At 48.2% G+C, this 23030-nt stretch overlaps 1 protein-coding gene across 2 annotated transcripts in view; it reads right to left on the bottom strand.

Moving 5' to 3' along the window:
- THOC2 (THO complex subunit 2) overlaps window positions 1–23030 on the bottom strand; it is a 1495542-nt gene that overhangs the window by 273790 nt on the left and 1198722 nt on the right. For both annotated transcript variants that reach the window (XM_078688746.1, XM_078688744.1), the window contains exon 32: window positions 7859–7917. In XM_078688746.1, coding sequence (XP_078544872.1) covers window positions 7859–7917 — 59 coding nt within the window. The remainder of the gene's footprint in view (window positions 1–7858; window positions 7918–23030) is intronic.

Here is a 23030-nt window from a genome sequence, read left to right on the forward strand (position 1 = left end):
TTTGAAAGAAAACTGCTAGCTGTATGCTTTGGTTCATGCTGAATTTGCTTACTACCTTAGGTAGGAATTGAGGGTTTGTCCTTAGGGTAACGTTGTCCTTGTGGATTTGCAAGTATGGTTCCACAATAGTTAACGCTTGTAGAGATGTTACGGCTATTAAGAAGGCAGTCTTTATGGTGATGTATTTGAGTTTTGCTTTGTGCATGGGCTCGAACAGTCCTGTCATTAGTTGCGTTAGGACCGTATTTAAGCTCCACATAGGGACTGGAGCATTTCATGGGGATGCAATCCTCTTGGATCCCTCAAGGAATCTTTTTATTACTGGTCCTGTGAAGAAACTTAAATTAATTTCCCTTGGTGCAGGCTACAATTGCTGCCAGGTGCACCCTGAGGCTTGAGTAGTTGATGTTACTGTCAAGCAAGTGTGTCGGATATATGAGCACTGTTTCTTGTGTGAAAATTGAGCTCAAGGTATTCATTTTTGTGTGCACCATATGGTGTACCGTTTCCACTTAGCCGTGTAGTATTGTCTCGTGGTCTGTTTTCTTGACTCCTTTAGTATTTTCATTGTTTTTTGTGGCAGGTTTAAATGTCTGAACTCTATGTATTCAGGCGCCAGGCTGCTAGGCTGAGTGTTGCTGGTTCTGGGTGAAAGATTTGCCCCCTTTGCATTGTGAGGAGGTCCTTGTCTGCTTTGAGCCTGGAAAGTTCAAATAGGCTTGAGTACCAGCTTTGTCTTGCCAATCGAGGGGCTACAAGTAGTAGGTTTGTTCCTGGTCGTCTGGCTTTCCTCAGAACCCTTTGTAGTAGGGAAATTGAAGGAAAAGCATATACAAATGTCCCTGACCAGTTTAGTGACAGGGCATTCCCTTTTGATACGTGGCGTTGAAACCTGGAGGCGATGAATTGGCATTTTTTGTATTTCAATATGTCTTGAGCAAGTTTGCTTAGGGTTAATGATTTTGTTCCTCCCTGTTTGTTGAGGTTAAAACATAGTTGTGGTTTTGTCCGTTTGGATTAATACGGTCTTCCTTCCTATGCGGGCTTGGAATGCTTATAGTGCCAGGAACACGGTCTTCATCTCTAGGAAGTTGATGTGTTTTATAGAGTCTGCATTGTTCCACTGACCCGGTACCTTCAGGTTTCCTGAATGTGCTCCCCAACACTTATGGATTTCATCTATTGTGATGGTCACTGAGGGAGTTGGTGTTTTGTAAGGTCTGCCTAGGGTTATGTTCTTGGATGCCCACCATTATATGTCCATCTGAACCTTTTGGGCTACAACCACTAGATCCTCCCAACTTCCCGTGGTTTGTGACCAACTGCTGCATAGCCAGTCTTGCAGAGGGCGCATGTGTTCATGAGTGATGAGGGGGATGCATGATGCTATCATGCTCATGAGCTTCATGGCCGTCCTCTATGCCCGAGACTGCCTCTTCCGGTAAAGGAGAGTTCCTTGTTTGATGGCTTGTATTCTTCTTTGGGTCAGGTATGCTCGTGAAACCTTGCAGTTGATCTTGCTCTCAAGAAGGTTTTTTCTTGTTCTGGCTTTGTTGATTATTTCTTGTAGTTTATAGAAAACCCACATTTTTGCAGTGCTGCGATCACCTAATGGACGTGTGTGCAGCATCTTTGTTTTGAATTTGCCTTCACCTGCCAGTTGTCTAGGTAGGGGTATCCCTCTCCTCAGTGATGCAGCCACCGTTGCTAGGCACTTTGTGAAGACTCTTGGTGCCGATTTTATCCTGAAAGGCAGGAGTTTGAATTAGTAGTGAGTTTTCTCATGAAGGAACCAGAGGTATTTCTTGTGAGCTTGGTTCATGGGGATGTGCTGATAGGTGTCCTTTAGATCTAATGTTGATTTGAAATCTCCCTTTTGCAGCTGTGGGATAACCTTCTGTAGTGTTGCCATCTTGAAGTGCTGAATGCGAATGAATTTGTTTATGAACCTGAGATCTAAGATGGGTCTTAGTGTGAGATCTTCCTTCGGTACCAAGAAGTAATGTGAATAGTTTCCTTTGAAGTGTTCCCTCCTTGGTACTTTCTCTATTGCTTATTATTGCTTATTTCTTATCTTAAATGTAAGAGTTCTGTTCCTTGGAACTTCTTTTTTGGTGGGGGTTTGTTTGTTAGTTCTATACAATAGCAGTGGTGTACCTCATTTAAAATCCAACTGTCTGTGATGTCTTTGCACTATTGGTGATTTGCTATTCTGCCTTTATTGTGGGCAAGTCACTTAGAGCTTCTTCCTCCTCCTCTCGAGGGTTGTTCCCTGCCTCTTCTTCTGCCCCAAAAGGGCTGCCTTGGTTGCTGTTGCCATGTTTGGTATCCGGACTACTGATTTGATTGCGGTCTGCTGCCTTGAGTTTGTTGTTGTTGTTGGCTATTGAGAAGACTCCCATTCCTGTGCGTCTTATAGTGTTAAAACATTCCCTTTTGAAGGAGCCCCTCTGTTGTAGGGTTCCTATAGCCCTGGCTGTTTCATTGTCCTTTTTTATTTATTGAAGTGATTCATCAAATTCACTTCCAAACAGGGCATCTCCTGTGAATGGCCTCTTGATTATTGAGGTGCTGACCTTTTGTGTGAAGCCTGATATTCTGAGCCTTCTCAACATTGTGCCTGTGCACATTTTTCTGCTGGCTCCGGCTAGGGCTGATTTCAGGCAAGTGTTAGCTATGTTCTTTCTTTCATGTATGATGGATTTGCCCTCTTGATCTTCGGGGAGCTTGTTCCTCAGTTCCTCAATGTCATGGTATTGTTGGTGGCCTACCTGTTGAGGAGAGCATTGGAGTTTACAATGCGCCATTGCATTGCTGCTTCTTTCTCTTTCTCCCTACCATGTCCATTCTCTTGTTTTCTCTTTCTAGAGGTAGACCAGTGGAGGAGTGGGCATTGCCCCTTCTTCTTGCCGTGGTGACAATGATGGAGTCTGGCACGGTGTTTCCCTGAATGTAGTAGGGTCCTTAGTGGAAGACTTGTGTTGTTCTCCACTCTTGGGATTACCCCCCTTGCTGAGACAGGCTCCTTGAAAGCCTCGGGAGATATTGTGTCCCTTTGGTGATGGTCTCTAGGAAGAAAGTCTCTAGGCAGAAACAGGAGTCTTTCTCTTCCTCAATGGGGACCCCGAAGGTATCAGCTGCTCTCTTGATGAGGCTGTTGTAGAAGGCTATGTCGTCTAGTGTCGAAGCCTTCGAGGGATAACCACAGACTTCTTCTGGGATTTCTGTGTCGCGGTCATCCCATTCTTCCTTGAAAGTCCAAGAGGCTTCCTGTTCTTCTGGAGCATCTAGTTCCTCTTCAATGTTTTCCTCTTGCAGTTCGGGAATTGCCGGAGCTTCGAGGATATCTTCTTCGCCATTTTCGGCGGCATCAGCAGGTATCGCAGGAATACAGAATTCGTTCAGCGCTTCACCGAACTCCTTTTGTTGAAGGAGTGCCGCCATTTCTGCTTCGAGGCTTCTTTTCTTTTTCTCCACCTTGAGGGCCCTTTCGGCATCTGAGGCCGCGGAGATCTTCTACTTGGGTGTGGTGGTCTGTCGCTCCAAGATGTGGTCTTTCCCTTCATGGCCTCTCGTGAGGAGCCCGCCTTAGTCGATTGCAACGATCTTCCCTTGTCGGTATGCCTGCGGTGGGATCCGTAGGGTTCTTTTGGTCGCTGCTGACCCTCATTCATCATTTTCTTCAATGCCTGGGCTGCCTTCTGCACCTTCTTTTCATAGCCCTTGGTTTCCGACGGTTGAGGGTTTCTTATCTTGTCCGTCTTCTTCTCTGTCACTTTCTTCCCAGTGCACCTCTTCTCAGCGCCCCCTTTGAGGTTTTTGACGTCCATCTCCTTATGGGTCGATTCTGCAGGTACTTCCTGGTCGTCCTCATCGCTGAGAGAGGCCTAAGTCCCTCATCGACGGGAGTTTCTGGCTTTCCAGCATGGCTGCGTAATGGTCTTCCCTCTGCTTTCGGCATACCTTGAGTGTCTTCAACAAGAACACTGCGCAGGCCTTATCCTTGTGATCCCTCGGCAGGCAGAGGTTACAAACATTGTGTGGATCTCACTGTGGCACATTGGGCAGAATTTGAAAGAGGTATTTTCCATGTGCCATACTGTTGATCCATCTGCGTAGTTCCACCGTCGGGGTCCTTCGACAGAAAAAGGGTGTCCGGAGGTCCTTGTTCTCCAATGTCTTCGTAGTCGATGATCAATGTTTTTTTCAGTCAAATGCTGTGATTCTTTTGGGGATTGCATCCAAATCTTCAGAGTGTCTCCCTTTGCTTCAAGACCCAACAGCAGAAAAAAGAATCTGAATAAGGCTACCACGCACAGGAACCTCTGGAGCACCATCTGAAGTCACATACAGGATGGACCAAGAACCAAATGGTGGTCAAGAACATCCCAAGTAAAAAACAAAAAACAGACTATTATGGATCCAACCACAAGATGGCGGAATAATACATAGCATGTGAATCTAGAAAAGAATTCATGCTGCAGAACCTTTATTTACTGTAGTACATACACACTGAAAATATAAGCATACACACGTCTGGGGGAATAATACACCAATGGCAGTCCCTCTCTGGTAACCTTTAAATTGACCATTACATTTAAGATTTTAAAGCAATCTGGCATGAACAGAAGATGCAGTAGTAGACAATGTACTAATGCATTAACTATGTATTGCAGAAAGGGTCTTAAGAAAGAGCTGCACAACCCTAACTAAGGAGTGGCATAATACTGTAATTGCTACATTAATTCTACATTATCAGGCATGTTACAGATAAGTACATATACATGAAGTTTATTTGTTTAAGCTGACATTACAGGTCACTGTTGTAGATTACAACTAGAAAAATTGAACTCAATGACCAGACTTTCTTCAATACTAAGGGTATTGCCAACATTTCTTTGCTCTAAAGTGCAACAATATCACATGAATAGGTGAATCAACACAAGAAAATACTCCTTTTCTTGATCTTTTAAATTTAAGAAAAGTTAGAACCTGCATAATATTTATGAGTTTCATTTACCATCATAACCTATTTAATAAGAACATTTTTATTTCTATTTATTGGTAAGCCTACTGTGTTGTACTGCTTATTAATGGGACACAGTTTACTACAAATCTTCAAATTGGCTTAAATATATTGCCATTATGTGTCCGTTGTGTCTGAATTACGGTTTGTTATTCCTTAGCATGGAATACTACTTACTATCATTTGACTGTGTCTTATTTTCTGAAAATGCAATATTAATCAAACAAAAGAGAATACTGTGACAAGATCCACTCTCCACTACAACTATGCAAGTGTCCGCATACATATTCAAGCTTTAGTACCTTCTATTTGCTACATTATAAAGGGTACAGCGTGAAGCACAAAACCATCAATAGACTAAACTGTAAAACCAATAAATCGGACAATAAAAATCAGAATTACAAAACCTTCAATGGCTACCACTGGAGAGAAAAGTTTAGTTCAAGCTTGCCTCCCTTCTTTCTGTAATTCAGAGAGATCATTAATCAGTATATCTCCAGTCTAAGATGAGGCGCCAAATGACCCAGGAGCCAGAGAATAACTGAAAACCAAAAGATTCAAATCTCAGTCAACAGAGTCAAAATCTTTTTCTAGGGTTGCTCCATGATTATAGAACCCTCAGCCTGAGCAGCTGAGATGCCTAAAGACATCATCTATTTCCGAGAGAAACTCCTTAATGACTCCCACCTCAACATTTAGATAATTATACCACTTCCCCACAAACAGATTGAAGGACAACTTATTACCCTTCTCCACTGATAGTCTACTTCACCTGCATGCATATCTCAATATGTCTTGGGCTGCTACCCTTCTATGTTACTCATATCTGAAGTCTTGAAACTTTTTTGTTTTTGCTGATTTCATGTAGATTAGAAACGTAGGCATCCTTTTTAAGTTAACTTTTTAGCTCACTTACGCGCTCCAAGATAGGTGCATCGATAAACATAAATTGTTTCTAGGCTTGGACCACAGGTGGTTGTAGATGGGTGTCTCCCTCTGCTGTTGAGAGGCACACATTACCCAGTTGAACAGAAGTGCAGCTATCTAGTTGTCAAAAATTTGGGGAGAGGTGAAAAAGGCCAAACAACATACTCTCATTCGGTTGAATGACGTATTATAAGTGAACATTGTTTAATTTTGGTAGTTCCATCTGTCTTCCTAAACTGAGGTGTCAATGACTGATTAGACACTAATCAAAACTATTATAAAGCCATAAGGCCACTTAAAATGGATTTTCAATAACGGATAAGCACAGTAAGGCTCTTTCAGCATTCTCTACTGCTAAAGGAGCTGATGCAATATTTTTAAGTCTTAATTGTTCCCCACAACAGAGTCTCTGAAATCTATTTCCCAAGCTTGCCTTGTTCACTTGATTTCAGTGACCAAAGATTTTTTAAAAATTATGTATGAAAAAGCTTTCCATTACCAAAGCTATTTTGGCATTCACCTTTCATGCAGGTCCAGGAAAAACAGGATTACCACATAATTATATCTTATGTACACAATAATATACTTTATTTAAAATCTTCAAAATATTGGCAATACCCTATTAAACAAAGAAGAAAATGGCAACTGATCTCAGAAAACTATATACTACTCATGTAAGAAAATATTATTTGAGTTATCCAAAACTTTGGTCATTGCTATTGCCAGGAACAACATGGCACCTTAATATTGTAAACTGAGAAGCCTTAACATTTTAGAAGCGAAAAGAGTTAAAAACATAAAATAGTTTCAAACTATTAACTACAAGTTGAAATTGATTAAAAAAACAGGTATATTACAGAAAACCCTTATCTTTATTGGAATAAGACCCCTCACAAGGAAAGTAAACAACTACCTGAACTGGCATAAAATGATCAATTTTAAAATAAGTTTGAGAGCTGCTGTAACCTAAACAGCACATAACTGATAAGGCACCACAGTGCTCGAAAAGTACTAAAACACTTACAGTTTGAAAGGGTCAACGTACTGCAAATTCAAAGATTCCATGAACTTAGCTGCCTTAGAAACAAAACAAAATATATGGAGCAAGGAATGGCTACCCTGGGTCTTCATTGTAGGCTACACATACGATTTGCTGGTGCTCCAGCTCCAATGGATTTTCTTGTTTGGCTGGTAGATTGGCAGCAGACACATCTGGTTTGATCCGACTGCAGATCTCAATGTGGTAGGCACACAATGAAATACATTTTGGAGGGAAGCTTAACTGAAAGCTGCATGCTCACTGAATATATACAACTACAGGAGGATTGATCACCGAGGACACTGTTGGCAGGAGCTTCTTTCAGGATTCCTTCCCGGAAGGCACACATCAGTATAACGGTCTTCAAGCTGCTTGATGAATTCAGAGGTATCTTGTTTTTCGGACATCAGCTAGGAAATCTTCAGCAGTATCAATCTTCTTCAAAATGTTAAAAAAATATGTATATTCATTCTGCCGGAATGTTTTGCTTCACAGTAGGCAACGTTGCACTCCAAAAATATATATTTTTTTAAACTCGAGGCACTTCTGAAACTTTTAATATTTTGCTTTCCTTTGTCAACTCAAAAATAATTTATAAAAAAAAAAAATTGAGCTAGGTCCTTGAAGCTTTACATAAATATATATATTTATATAAATATACATATATAAATTTACATGTATATTTTTTCAATTAAAAATATTGAATAAAAAATTAGTCCAAAATAATGAACAGGGATGATTTTTCTACTGCAATAAAAACCTCCAGCCATTCCAGTGAAGGTGGCACCAAACTTGAAGGAAGACGGACACTGGCATTCCAAACAGGTGAGCATAACAGGACGCTGCCTTCCTCAGGCTATACTAACCTTTACTGTTGAGGAATGTGACGGAGAAGAATGTGTATCGAGTTTTCTGCGTTTTTGTTCTATAAAAAAAAAAGAGAGTAAAAAAGGGTTAGCTTACTATTTTCATAACAGTTGTTTAAGCAATAGATACCAAGCTCCATTGAATAAAATACTATTAACTGCCAATTTGCTTAGAAAGGCCAAAAATGGGTTTTAAAAACATACTTATCTGTTACTAAGTTCTGAGGCTACTCGTTTCATTGCACAAGTTACTTACCTTCGGTAACGATTTATCTTTAAGAAACAGTAGTTAGTATTAGATTCCTTACCTTAGAATATCCCCAGGCGTCAGACTGGATCCGGAAATATTTTGCGTAGCAGTACCCATGCGTGTCGGTAGGCGTCGTCCGCGGCTCCGCGTCAGCATCGTGGGCGCGTGATGACATCGTCGGAATACTTAGACGCCACCTCCGCGTGCTGACGTCAGTTCTTATACACATCTTTTCCGCCCCAGAAATGCAGAGCCATGATAAAAACCAACACTGGTGCCATGAAACTAGGGCCCTGAAAGGGGTTGACCTTAACCCTAGACATCGGTTCGCAGTATGGGGAGGATGGGTGGGGCAGTAAGGAATCTAATACTAACTACTGTTTCTTACAGATATATCGTTACCGAAGGTAAGTAACTTGCGCATCTAAAAGAAACAGGTTAGTATTAGATTCCTTGCCTTAGAATAGATACCCCAGCAATACCAACCCTGGTGGAGGGTCTGCAAACCAATTATTACACCAGAAAGTCCTGGAGGTCGGAACGGCCAAAGAAGCCATCCCTCCGGACTTGGCTGTCCAGGCAGTAGTGTCTTGCACACGTGTGCAGCGAGGCCCACGTAGCTGCCTGGCAAATGTCCCGCAAGGGGACCCCCCGGCCCAGGGCAGTAGTAGCCACCGAGGCCCGAGTGGAATGGGCCCTCAGCCCAACCGGAGGCTCCTTTTAAGCCAAAGAGTAGAATGCCTTGATGCACAACACGACCCACCGAGAGATGGTCCGTTTGTGCACCGCCCGCCCCTTCTTTGCGCCCACGTAACCAACAAAGAGTTGGTCAGCCACCCGGAACTGGCGTGTGCGATCTAGATAGAATGACAGCGCACGTTTTGGGTCCAGACGGTGGAGCCGCTCTTTCTCGTTAGAGGAATGCGGAGGCGTAAAAAAGGTGGGCAAGGTGATGGACTGCCCGATGTGGAAGGCTGTGACTACCTTGGGCAGGAAAGAGGGTCTTGTCCGCAACACAAACTTGTCCGGATGGACAGAAAGGAAAGGAGGTTTAGAGGAAAGAGCCTGGAGCTCGCTCACTCACTCACTCTCCTGGCAGAGGTGATGGCAACCAGGAAAGCAGTCTTCAGAGTAAGAAGGCGAAGAGGACAGTTATGAAGCGGCTCAAAGGGAGCACACATCAGGTAAGTTAAAACCAGATTCAAGTCCCACTGGGGCATCACGAAAGGAACAGGGGGGACCATATGAGTGATGCCCTTCAAGAATCTGTTAACAATTGGGGACTTGAACAAAGAAGGCTGATCAGGTAGCCTTAAGAAGGCGGAAAGGGCAGAAAGGTAGCCCTTGATAGTGCCCAGAGCAGAGCCCTGCTGGGCAAGAGAAAGAAGGAAGAGGAGAACCTCAGAGAGGGGGCAGAGAGTGGATCCACAGCCTTTGCTGTGCACCATGCCACTAATCTTTTCCACCTGCAGGCGTATACCGACTTTGTGGAGGGACGCCTGGCTGCCAGAATCACATTACAAACTTCAGGAGGCAAGTCAAATGGCTTCAACTGTCAGCGCTCAATCTCCAAGCATGGAGGTGGGGACTGGACAGGTTCGGGAGGAGGGCCGTCCCCTGCTGCTGCAACAGAAGGTCCTCCTGAAGAGGCAGACGAATCGGGGGATCGACTGACATGCTGAGTAGCTCGGGATACCAGTATCTTCGTGCCCAGTCCGGAGCCACAAGGATGACTTGGGCCCGGTCGCGTTTGATCTTCTTCAGCACTCTGGGCAGAAGTGGTATAGGCGGGAAGGCGTACAACAGACCGCAACTCCACTCGCGACGAAAAGCGCCTCCGAGCGAGCGCCGCCTTGGAAATTCCAACGTGCAGAACTGATGACATTGCGTGTTCTCTTCTGTGGCGAATACATCTAACTAAGGCTCTACCCACTGCTGAAAGAGGCCTTGCACCACGTCCGAGTTCAGACGCCATTCGTGATCCATCATGCACCGACGGCTGAGTTCGTCTGCCCTGGCGTTCAGCGAACCTGCCAAGTGTTGAACCACCAGGGTCACGCCCTGATGTTCCAGCCACTGCCAGAGGCGCAGAGCCTCCTGGCATAGGGTCCACGACCCCACCCCGCCCTGTTTGTTGCATTACCACATGGCGGTGGTGTTGTCCGTGAACCCCTGCACTACACTCCCCCCGACAGAGGGGAGGAATGCCTTCAGTGCAAGAAGGATCGCCTGCAGCTCCAGAAGGTTGATGTGGAGCCGGGACTCTCCTGGAGACCAGAGGCCTCTGATCTCTGCCTCTCCCATGTGGCCCCCCTAGCCCTGAAGGGACGCGTCCGTCACAACTACGTGCTCCGGTTGGGGTAGGGAGAGGGATCTGCCGCTGACCCAATCGTGGTCCGTGAGCCACCTCTGCAACTGTCTTGCAGTGCCCTCCGAGATCAAGACATGGTCGGACAAGTTGCCCTGATGCTGGGCCCACTGAAACTTCAGGTCCCACTGCAGAGCCCGCATCCGCCACTGGGCGTGATGCACCAGAAGGATGCAGGAGGCCATCAGCCCCAGAAGCCGCAGCGTCAACCTGACCGAGACCCGGGATAAAGGCTGAAAGATCGGAATCAGAGCCTGAATATCCCGAACCCGCTGTTCGGGAGGATATACCCGAAACTGCGCCGAGTCCAGAACCGCTCCGACGAAGAGGAGCTTCTGAGAGGGACACAGGTGTGACTTCGGCACATTGATGGAGAACCCCAGCAGGTGCAGCAGGTCGGCCGTAGTCTGGAGGTGGCTGATGACTCTCTGGGGCGAGCCCGCCTTCAACAACCAGTCGTCGAGGTAGGGGAAGACTGAAACCCCTAACCTGCGCAGATGAGCTGAGACCACCGCCATCACTTTCGTGAACACCCGTGGGGCGCTGGTAAGGCCGAAGGGGTGCTCGTGGCCTACCTTGAACCGCAGGTAATGCCGGTGGGCCGGCAGGACGGGGATGTGAAAATAAGCGTCCTGCAAGTCCAACGCTACCATCCAGTCTCCAGGGTCTAGGGCAGCTAAGACCTAAGCCAATGTCAGCATCTTGAACTTCTCCTTCCGGAGAAGCCATTTACGTTCCGTAGGTCCAAGATAGGGTGTAGGCCCCCTTTACCTGGGTACCAGAAAGTAGTGGGAGTAGTGGGAGTAACAACCACTCCCTACTTCTAGCCCAGGAACGCGCTTGATGGCCCCCTTGGCCAGGAGGGCCGTAACTTCCTCTTGCCGAAGTTTCAAGTGATCCCCGACACTCGGTGGTACTGCGGTGGCATGGCTGGAGGGGACGCCTCGAAGGGGAGGGAGTAGCCCCTTCGGACGATTTGAGGCACCCACCTGTCCGATGTGACAGTGCGCCAGTGGTGGTGGTGATGGCGAACCCTGCCCTGCACTGGCGTCACATGGGCCTGAAAGCACGGACTAGGAGGGTTTTGAGGCGGATGCTGCAGGGGTAGGTGTGGACTGGCCTCGCCGTTGTCCCCGACCGCCGCCATGGCCGTTTCCACGTCCGCCACCGCGCTGGATGGTAGTCTGCGGCCCGTGGCTGGCAGGACGTGTGGGGGCGCCCCTTACTTGGCCACGAAAGGGGCAAAAGGCAGCCGTTTGCTGGCGCGGGGCCGAGAGGCCCAAGGACTTGGCCGTAGCCCTGGAGTCCTTAAAGCGCTCAAGGGCATGGTCTGCCTTGTCGCCAAAGAGGCGACGGCCATCGAACGGCATGTCCATAAGTGTGTTTTGGACATCAGCCGAGAAGTTGGCGGACCTCAACCAGGCGTGGCGACGAATGGCCACCGTCGTTGCCATCGCTCTGCCTAGTGAGTCAGTAGTGTCCAGCCTACACCGGATGGAATAACGCGCCGCATCTCCACAAGGGCTTGGCCGAGTTTAGCCCGGACCTCCACCGGGCATTCTGGCAGCACGTCCGCGACCGTATCCCACAGAGAGTGGGTGTAGCGGCTCAAGAGGCATGCGGTGTTGACTGACCGCAATCCTAAACTCAGGAAGGAGAATACTTTCTTTCCGTTTTGCTCATACCTCTTGGATTCCTGGTCGGGGGGAGCCGACGGGAATGTGGTCTGGGAATTAGAGGCCTGGATGACCAGGCTCTCAGGAGTGGGGTGGGTAGACAGAAAGCAAGGGTCGCCCGGAGCCAGGCGGTGGCGCCGGGCCACGTTCCTATCCACAGGCTGACCTGTGGCGGGCTTGGACCAAGTGCCCAGAAGAACGTCTGATAAGGCCCCATTAAACTGCAGCAGAGGCTCGGCCTAGCTTGCCTGCGGTTCAAGGACCTCAGTGAGGAAGTTAGTCCTCATGGCCGCGACGGGGAGCTCAAGGCCCAAGGCCTAAGCCGCCATCATCAGCACCATGCTATAGGCAGCCCCCTCCTCTGTAGCCACGGTAGGAGGGGAGACAAAACCAGTGTCGGGCGAAGTGTCCAGACCACTGGCATCCCCAAGCTCTCCTGTCCAGTCCGCAGAAGACTGACACTCATGTGCCAGAGGGTCCTCAGACTTCTCCCAGTCACCCATCGCCTGGTACTTAGTGTGAGAAGTTGGCCTGGTATATGATGTTCACTATTCTCGTGAACACCTTGCACCAGTCCAAACAACCCTTATGGTGGTGGTTGTAAGTCAACCTTAGAGACCAGCTATCCTAGTGGTAGCGTGGACAGAACAGTCTTAGGCTAAAAGACTCTTGAGGGCGTGTAAAGCCAGCTGTTTTACCAGATGTAACCCCTTGAATATCAAGTGAAAGGACACCACACAGGATATATATAAAATATATATGTATTTATTTACTAACACACTCCTCTGAACTCTTTATGAGATCAGAGGCCAAAGCACATAACAAGTTACTTAATCAGGATACGTTAAGTTGCACAATTTACAGTTAGGCCCTAGGGGCGAAGCAAACCATACATTAAGAAAGTAGTATAAGTACCACGTCACGAGAAAAGGAAAGGCCTAGGGCATCGCTGGGGCTACACTATCTGAACCTTAGTTTAGAAGTAGGAGGCCCACAGGCGGCGCGTGCAGAGTCTTTACCCACACGCGATAGTCAATGTAAAGTCAATGGGAACTTAGAAGTTAGATAAAGAAGGATTTAGGACACTTCCGGTTTAGCTAGGAGGAAACAACTAAAAACCTAGACACTTGGATAGTCAATACCCTTGGGAGCACCGAAGTACTCGCGTTACCTCACCCACAGGAAGCTGGTGCATAGGTGTGAAGATGTGTTGGGTTTCGCCGTTGAAGCCTATGAAGCCTTTGAAGAAAGATGCTGCAGGCGACCAGGAGGAAGATGTCCGGGTGGATCAAAGGGTGGATCGAGGATGAAGAGGACTGAAAGCAAAGGGGACAGAGTCTGGGTCACTAGCCAGTGACCGGGTGGAACCAGGAAGGAACCAGACGACATTGAGGAGCAATCAGGTGCTATCTTGAAGCTTGTCTCTTCAGCCACACGGACCAGGAGGCTTCGAGGAAGACCAGGTGCTGGAGGCGAGCTGTCCCACGAAGGTTCTCGCAGATGGAGGGGTCGACTGCCTGGTTGGAGTCAACAAGCCTTGGCAAAGGCAACCCACACAGGATTCAAAAAGGCTTCTGGTGCAGACCAGCAAGGTCTGAGGTGCCTCACCTTTGCAGGGAGGCAAGGGCCAGTCTGGAGCAACCAGACCAGCGAGTTGGTTCAAAATGACTGTCGTCACAAAGGCTACTAGCTAACGGGCCAGCAACCGGCCAACGCGTCGAACAGAACACAAGCAGAAGGGCCCCACGCATAACTCGTGGAATGTGGAGGGCTGATCTTCGGTGCAGGAGGAGCTCAGATTCGGGGTTTCTCAGTCCCCAGTGCACAGCTTCGAGGATGCCTCAGGAGCTGCGCAGTTAGCAAGTTGCATACTTTTCAAGATGTCCGGTCCCACGTGTCTTGTCGCATCCACGGATCTCAGCTATGCTGCAGTCGTGAAGAGAGGGTCAGAGAGGTCTGGAAGTCTGGGTCTTGTCAGGCTCTGTGCTCGGGTCCCGGCGGGAGTGTCGACAAAGCAAGCCGTTGATTTGCTGGATGGTGCCTGGTTGCCCAGGGTGGTCACTCCTTGGCCACAAGGGAGATTCTTCAGTCTTCAGCTTCAGCAGAACGTCGAAGGTCCAGAGTTTCGTGTCAAGTTTCGATTCCAGGATTAATCTAAAGTCCTAGGACTCAGCTCCTACCTTTATACAACTAAAAGGGGCTGGATTACTTTCTAGGTCCCTCCTGTGGGTGGGACCAGGAAGGGGGGTGGTTACACCCCCTTTCCTTTGTCCAGTTTCGCGCCAGAGCTGGGGTTGGAGTGCCCCAGCAACCGGTTTGAACTAGGGTATGCATGGAGCACCTAGTGTGCTCCAGGCAGTGTCTCATTCTATTCAGCCCTCCCTGTCCCAATACACAAAGTCCTGTCTGGGGTGGTGCTCGCACCTCTCCAGGCAGGAAACCTATTGTCCAAACCTCCGTGACTGGAAAAACTCCCAGCAGCAGGAGGTCAGACTTGTGTCTGTGGCAGCAGCGTCCATTTTGTGACTGGGTAACTTTACCCGGGATAGTCCGCAACAACATGTCTTCTCCCTCTAGAAGGGTGGAATGGTACCCCCGTCGCCAGAATTAGCGAGGGGGTAGTATTCCAAAGCGTATGACACCTTACACGACATGTTTAGATAAAGCCAAACCAAAGTTAGCATTTAACCGCGAGGTTCATAATGCACTTAAGAGTATATGGTATGGCAATATCATAGAACAGCTATAAGGACATGGTTCCGAAAGCTGCAGACAGGCTCAGCTCATGCTAGAGCACCATCTCACACATAACCAAGCACTCTGCCTCCAGGATTGTTAAGGCCTGCCATAGGAGTGACTTATAGGTTACTGTGTGTCAATATATAAGGGTAGATCTAGGAATACTATACCTAAGCAAGGGGTGATTACACGACCTTGCCCCAGCTGAGTGATTAGCCAGTTGTGTCAGTTTGAGTGGCCAGCCAGGGATGGCATAATACATGCTGTAGCCCCTGGTAGGCCTTTGTTACACCTATGCCCTGAGCACCTAGGGTACACTTCTACAGGGGCTGACCAGGTGAACCAATTCCCAATTGTGGATGTACATAGAGTACATGGTGTAAATTTAGAGAGCGTGCATCTGGGCTGTGGGTCTGATTAGCAGGCCCACAGTCACATCTAAGTAGAAAACCAGTAAAGCAAAGCAAAAAAGTGGGGGTGACCATAGGAAGCAGACCCCACTCTCCTACACTCAGGCTGAAAGGATGGGGCCAGGTCGTAGAAGTAAAATTCTCCCATCGGCGTCGAGAGCAGCGCCGCTCCAGCGCCGGACCCGAATCGAGGGCAGGACCAGGGACGGGTGGGGGGGGAGGTGGGATTGGGGATGAACCCAGTCGGGACCACTTGGCCCGAAGGCGCCGCGGAACCCGACGGAGGAGCGAGCGACCTCATGGCCATGAGGAAGTCATCAATCTCCCACGGCGTCGCGTTCTGCCCAGGGACCGGCTGGTATGGAGCGGGCTGCGACACGGGCGGTGTCGCCCGAACTCCCGGCCCTTTCGCGCGAGCGTCGGGGGTAGTCAGAAGAGCGATGGTGCCTCTTCGAATTCTTGTGCCTCTTACATGAGGACTTCGAATGGCGACTCCCGGAACTGTGGTGACCGACCCCGCGACTGGTCCCTCGACCTACTTTCGGACCGGGACCTCGAGTGGCGTGGGGCGGACTGCCGGAGCTCGAGTCGCTTGCGGGACCGCTCTTATCTAGCTTTAGACGTCAGGGCTCGGCAGTCGGAGCAGGACTTGTCGTCGTGGTCCGGGCCTAGACAGTGCAGGCACCGGCGATGGGGGTCGGTAACCGACATCAGTCGGTTGCAGTCGGCACAGGGCTTGAACCCGGGCATCCCTACCGGCACCGTCGGAGTCGAGAGACTTCGAAAGTAGATCAAAAAGGATCGTAAAAAGTTAGTCAAAAATTGACTAGGGTACAACTTTTTCCGGACCTGCGCTTGTTGGCGCGGAAAAAAGAAGAACTGACGTCAGAATGCGGAGGCGGCGTCTAAGTACTCCGACAACGTCATCACGACGCCAACGACGGACGCAGAGCCGCGGACGACGCCTACCGACGCGCATGGGTACTGCTACGCAAAAAAATTCTGGATCCAGTCTGACGCCTGGGGATATTCTAAGGTAAGGAATCTAATACTATCCTGTTTCTTTCAGATTGGAATGTTTCGTCAATTTTAGGAACTAAGTGAACTACACCTTCTTCAAGATAAATGGGACAGGGTTATTATACCAAATAATTATCCTCAACCTGGCCGACAGAATAGGTCTCCTTGTTTGGAGTTAGTGTTCTGGAAGGACGAGTTACTTACTTTCAGTAACACTCTTTTTGGTGGAATCCATATAACTGCAGATTCCTCACCTTAGAATATTTCCCCACATCAGACTGGATCTGGATAATTCTGAGCAGTACCTCTGCGCGCCGGTAGGTGGCATTCATGGGCTCCATGTTGGCATCGTCTGAGTTGGTAGGGACGTGCGCAGCGCCTATTGATGTGTTATCAAGGTGCGCTGACATCAGGTACGTTTGTAACAATTTCAAAACAAAAAGGCGAGGCCACGACTGAATGATGTGTGACCAGTGTGCACAAACATAACAGGCTGTAGTGAAGAGCCTATATCACAGAGTGGGGCTATAGGCGGGTCAGTGAGCAATTTGTAGTTAGAGTCTCTACCAGAAAAAGCATTAGTGAATGTAAGTAACCTTAGAATAGATCCCAAAGCAATATATCCCTGGAGGTGGGCCTGAGAACAGGCGCAAACCAGGAAGTCATGGAGGAACAAACAGGCAAAATGCTGGTCTCGACAGACCTGACTGTGCATGCAGTAGTGCTTTGTAAACATGTGGAGTGATACTAACATGGCAGCTTGGTAATTGGCCAGGACATGCACCAAGGGCACTAACTCAGAAGTAGAGATGTTGGCTATAGTGGAGTGGGACCAAAAGCACTCAGGAGGCTGCTTCTTAACCAATGCATAGCAAATATTGATGCACAATCCATTGAAAAATGGTGCGTTTCAGCACCGCCTTGACTTTCTTCGCTCCAGCGAACCCAATAAAGAAATGAACGTCCACCTGATATTCTTTGGTGTAATCGATGTAAAAAGAGAGCGCTTTTTTTGGGTTCAGACAATGTAGCTTCTCCTCCTCTTTCAAAGGATGAAGCAGAGTGCAAAAATGTCAGCAGCATAATGCTTTGGCCAAGGTAAAAAGGAACAATCACTTTTGACAAAAAGGAGGCACAAGTCCGAAGAACCAGTTTGTCCAGGGAAAGGCTGGCAAATGGTGGGTGAACTGAAAGAGCCTAAAGCTCACTTACCCTTCTTGCTGATGTAATGGCCACAGAGAATGCGGTTTTGAATGTCAAAAGTCGCTGAGGAAAGTGTGCGTGGGCTTGAATGGTAAACACATAATTAGGTGAAGGCCAGATTGAGGTCGCATTGGGGGCATGACTAAGGGGGTAGGTGGGAACAAATTTTGCAAGCCCTTAAGAAAACGTATCACAACAGGTGACTTGCACAATGAGGACTCCTATGACAACAGCAAATTGCTGATGGCAGAAAGGTAACATTTAACAGTTCCCAAAGCAGGACTTTGCTGGTTTAGCAATAGCACAAAAAGCACCTCTGACAAGGAGGCATATATTCAATCAATCAATCATGGGTTTGTAAAGCCCGCTACTCACCCGTGAGGGTCTCATCACGGCACTAGAGGGTGGGGGACAGCATTGCAGAAGGAACACCAAGTCACAAACTTGTCACAATGGCAGAGGTATACAGTTTTTGTTGAGACACCTGGATGCCAAAATACCATCACAGATCTCAGAAAGAAAATCAAACATACTTAACAATAGCCAAACAATCTCCACACATGAAGGTGTAACGCTCACACATTCAGGTGCAAACCCCTGCCCTGTTGCTAGAACAGCGGGTCCTCCCGAAGGGACAGCCTGATCCGAGGACAAATGCTTATGCTCAGGTGTTCAGGATAGCAAACTCCTAGCCCAGCCACTAGGATGACTCTTGCCGGTCAGGCCTGATCTTCTTGACAGCTGGGGGCAGGAGTGGTACCAGCAGAAAGGCGCACAGGAGTCCCGGGTTCCAGCCTGAGTAGAATACATCTCCAAGTGAGCGCCTCTTCAGAAAATCCAGCAGGCAAAACTGCTGACAGTGCACTTTCTTGGTGGTGGCAGAAAGACTGAGCAAAGGTTATCCCACTTCTTGGAAGAGACCTCGAGCCACCTCTGGGCTTGTTCATGCTCGGCACCGCGTCATTTGCACTGCCGGTCAAGAGGAAGGTTGGGTACCGCTCCGGGAGCCCCAAGTCTTCGTCCTCCCACTCGAAAACTGCGAGTTGGTCAAGTAAGGAGCTTAAAAAACACAATTTGCAGTGAGCTTCAACTTCCCCCCCCGTCGGTCAGCTGACGCGATGGAGGAGACTCCGTGTTCTAGGTCTGACTTGGCTGAACCAGTATCTGGATTAGCTCTGTGCTTCCCCCATCTTCCCGAGAGCTTGAGTGACCCCCGCCCAGCTCAAAGAATTTTATGATGCTATGGGCCTCATTTTTGGGTGACCTGACCCTCTTGGCTGCCTTTCGGGTCCCGGAGGCTCAGAGGAGACTACATTAGGTTCTGTGCCGGCAGATAGATGCCGATGACTACCATACACACCCCCCCGGGATCATTTAATGGCACTGGACTGACTCTGGTTGTGTAACTGTGACCTTCCCCAGCACCCGGCCCCACACCGAGACTCCGGAACGCTGCAATCTGCAAGTCATCGATGGCAGAGTATGTCTGCCCTGGAGTTCAGACATCCCACCAGGTGCTGCACAACCAGGAAAATTTCCTGACGAAGAAGCCATGTCCAGAGGCGCACAGCCTCCTAGCACAGGGTCCATGCCCCCACTCCCCTTAGCTTGTTGCAGAACCACATGGCTGTAGTGTTGTCTGTGAACACCTGCACCAGCCAACCTTGAGGAATGACAGGAAGGCCTATAACGCCAGCGAATTGTCCGCAGCTCCTGAAGATTGGTGTGGAGTGTCTCCTGCGCCGGAGACTGATCTCCACCACCCCAGACGCCAGCCCAATCCTAGTCGGTCAATACAACTACCAAGACAGATCTTTTGTGGTCTCCTCCAAGATCTGGATAAGGTCGGAAAGATTCCCCTGATGCACCACCCCACTGGGACTGAAAAGCTGGCATATGCCACCAGGTGTGGTTCCTCAGCAGATGCAGGAGGACATCAGTCCCAAGAGCCTCAGAGTAAATGTAAACAAAATCCAGGACCGAGGATTAAACATTCGGATCATAGCTCGATTGCCCTGAACTTGCCTCCTTGGAGCTTAAGCACGGAACTCTGTTGTGTCCAGAATGGCACCAATGAAGGGGAATGTTTGAAAATGAGTGACTTTGGCATGTTGATTGCGAACCCCAGCGAATACACGAAGTTTGCTGCAGCCTGGAGGTGGGTGAAGACTGCCTGGGGGTGAGCACACCTTAAACAACCATTCACTAAGGTGAAGGAAGACTAGAACTTATGGCTTCCACAGACTATCTGCAGTTGCCTTTATCACTTTCATGAAGACCCGAGGGGCACTGTTGAGGCCAAAGGGGAACACAGTAAACTGCAAAACGCTTCTGGCCCACTGTGAACCGTAAGACAGGAATACAAATCTATCCATCCCTAAAGGACAAACTGTTGCATAAACGTCTTTGGCTCAGCTCTACACAGCTTGCTTTGCCACTAATGGGTGAAGTGAGTGATATTAGTTCAATGCACCAATGCTTGAATGTGAAAGAGGTTTTGGTAGCTCCGCAGATCCCCACTCAATACATAGTTGAAGTGGCATCAATGCTTTTGGGTTGTTACTGTGTTAAGAAAGAAATTTTTACTAGAAAGCGTGTTTATTTCAATAGGTGCATCCAGTTGCACATCTAAAACAACCACACAGAATACAATTTAAACAGCACAAATGCATGTTGAATTAGCATTTCTACAATGGTTAAAATGTCATCTAATAACGTAACACCCTAAAACCTACTTCTATGTGCTACTCTACGAGAGCATTGCAAAAAACACAGTTGATGGACAGAATGTAGAACAATGTCATACATTCACCCCAGTACAAGGATCTGGGCCTAAATCCATCGCTTTTTTTTGCACCCCACCACCCTGGGTTAGACACTGGCTATATGCAAATCAGCTCTGACCCTGTGCCTCATGGGAACAGTCCAGTCCGAACTACCAAGCCATGTCTTTCCCAGACCGGAATCAAGCATCCAAGGACCGGTTTCGGCTATCAGCCTTCATCAGCCTGGATAGCTTGACTCCAGTGGTGTGGAGAGCCTGGGACTCACGTCTGAGCATACCCAGCCCACTCGGGGTGAAAATTGCAAAAAACACAGTTGATGGACAGAATGTAGAACAATGTCATACATTCACCCAGTACAAGGATCTGGGCCTAAATCCATCGTTTTTTTGCACTCCACACCACCCTGGGTTAGACACTGGCTATATGCAAATCAGCTCTGACCCTGTGCCTCATGGGAACAGTCCAGTCCGAACTACCAAGCCATGTCTTTCCCAGACCGGAATCAAGCATCCAAGGACCGGTTTCTGGCTATCAGCCTTCATCAGCCTGGATAGCTTGACTCCAGTGGTGTGGAGAGCCTGGGACTCACGTCTGAGCATACCCAGCCCACTCGGGGTGACAATTGCAAAAAACACAGTTGATGGACAGAATGTAGAACAATGTCATACATTCACCCCAGTACAAGGATCTGGGCCTAAATCCATCGCTTTTTTTTGCACCCCACCACCCTGGGTTAGACACTGGCTATATGCAAATCAGCTCTGACCCTGTGCCTCATGGGAACAGTCCAGTCCGAACTACCAAGCCATGTCTTTCCCAGACCGGAATCAAGCATCCAAGGACCGGTTTCTGGCTATCAGCCTTCATCAGCCTGGATAGCTTGACTCCAGTGGTGTGGAGAGCCTGGGACTCACGTCTGAGCATACCCAGCCCACTCGGGGTGAAAATTGCAAAAAACACAGTTGATGGACAGAATGTAGAACAATGTCATACATTCACCCAGTACAAGGATCTGGGCCTAAATCCATCGTTTTTTGCACTCCACACCACCCTGGGTTAGACACTGGCTATATGCAAATCAGCTCTGACCCTGTGCCTCATGGGAACAGTCCAGTCCCAACTACCAAGCCATGTCTTTCCCAGACCGGAATCAAACATCCAAGGACCGGTTTCTGGCTATCAGCCTTCATCAGCCTGGATAGCTTGACTCCAGTGGTGTGGAGAGCCTGGGACTCACGTCTGAGCATACCCAGCCCACTCGGGGTGAAAATTGCAAAAAACACAGTTGATGGACAGAATGTAGAACAATGTCATACATTCACCCAGTACAAGGATCTGGGCCTAAATCCATCGTTTTTTTGCACTCCACACCACCCTGGGTTAGACACTGGCTATATGCAAATCAGCTCTGACCCTGTGCCTCATGGGAACAGTCCAGTCCCAACTACCAAGCCATGTCTTTCCCAGACCGGAATCAAGCATCCAAGGACCGGTTTCTGGCTATCAGCCTTCATCAGCCTGGATAGCTTGACTCCAGTGGTGTGGAGAGCCTGGGACTCACGTCTGAGCATACCCAGCCCACTCGGGTGACAATTGCAAAAAACACAGTTGATGGACAGAATGTAGAACAATGTCATACATTCACCCCAGTACAAGGATCTGGGCCTAAATCCATCGTTTTTTTGCACTCCACACCACCCTGGGTTAGACACTGGCTATATGCAAATCAGCTCTGACCCTGTGCCTCACGGGAACAGTCCCGTCCGAAGTCCCAAGCCATGTCTACGAGAGCATGGCGTAGAAGTAACTTGCAGCTAGATTTTCTTAGTGAGAATGAGTATACTGCATACTTGTTTATAGCAGAACTTTCACTATCAGGAGTCAGGGTGGCCTTGTACCCTGCGAAAGACAAGTTCAGCATCAGCTCCTACTGGGCTCAGGCTCGATATTAACTTTCATTAGAAAGTGCAACACAGCATAATCTCTGGCAGGCAGAATATAATCTGGCATTATCATGCTCCTGACAACCTGGGGCAAAGGAGCTTTCCTGACAAGTACTCAAGTGGCACTTCGTTTACACCATATCTTTTCTAGGATGGCAGTTCCAACATCAACTTAGGAATGCTTGATATAAATGACAAGCATCAAGATGCTAGTCTCAGCCAAATTCTTATAAACAAATAAGATAAAAATTTGACAATTCGGACTACACTGTTTTTGCTATTGTTATTTGCTTGACTTTGAAGGACAAGTTACTTACCTTCAAGTAATGCCGTATCTGGAAGAAACATGTTCTAAAAACAGATTCCTAACCTTTGAATTTCCCAAGGGTCAGACTGGATCCGGACGTTTTTCTTTGAGCACTACCCTTGCGCCGGGCAGGTCGCGGTCGGCTCCACATGACGTTGTCAGCATTGGCTTCGCCGTTGTGAAGTCTGTGTTATTTATATATGCGCCACCTCAGTGTGCTGACATCAGTTACTTTTAACAACTGGAGCGCAGAGCCATGAAGTGCACTGACGAACAATGTGCTTACCTTGGGTAATGATATATCTGTAAGAGACATATGCTAGTTATAGATTCCTTACCTTAGAATTACCCCTAGGCGTCAGACTGGATTCATAGCAGTACCCCCACGCGTCAATAAGTGGCATCAGTCGACTCCGTGTTCGTCGTCGTGGTCGCCGGAATGATGTCTCAGTATCTACTTAGACGCTGCC

The sequence above is a fragment of the Lissotriton helveticus genome, chromosome 4_1 (genome assembly GCF_964261635.1).
Source record: "Lissotriton helveticus chromosome 4_1, aLisHel1.1, whole genome shotgun sequence".
Taxonomy (NCBI): domain Eukaryota; kingdom Metazoa; phylum Chordata; class Amphibia; order Caudata; family Salamandridae; genus Lissotriton; species Lissotriton helveticus.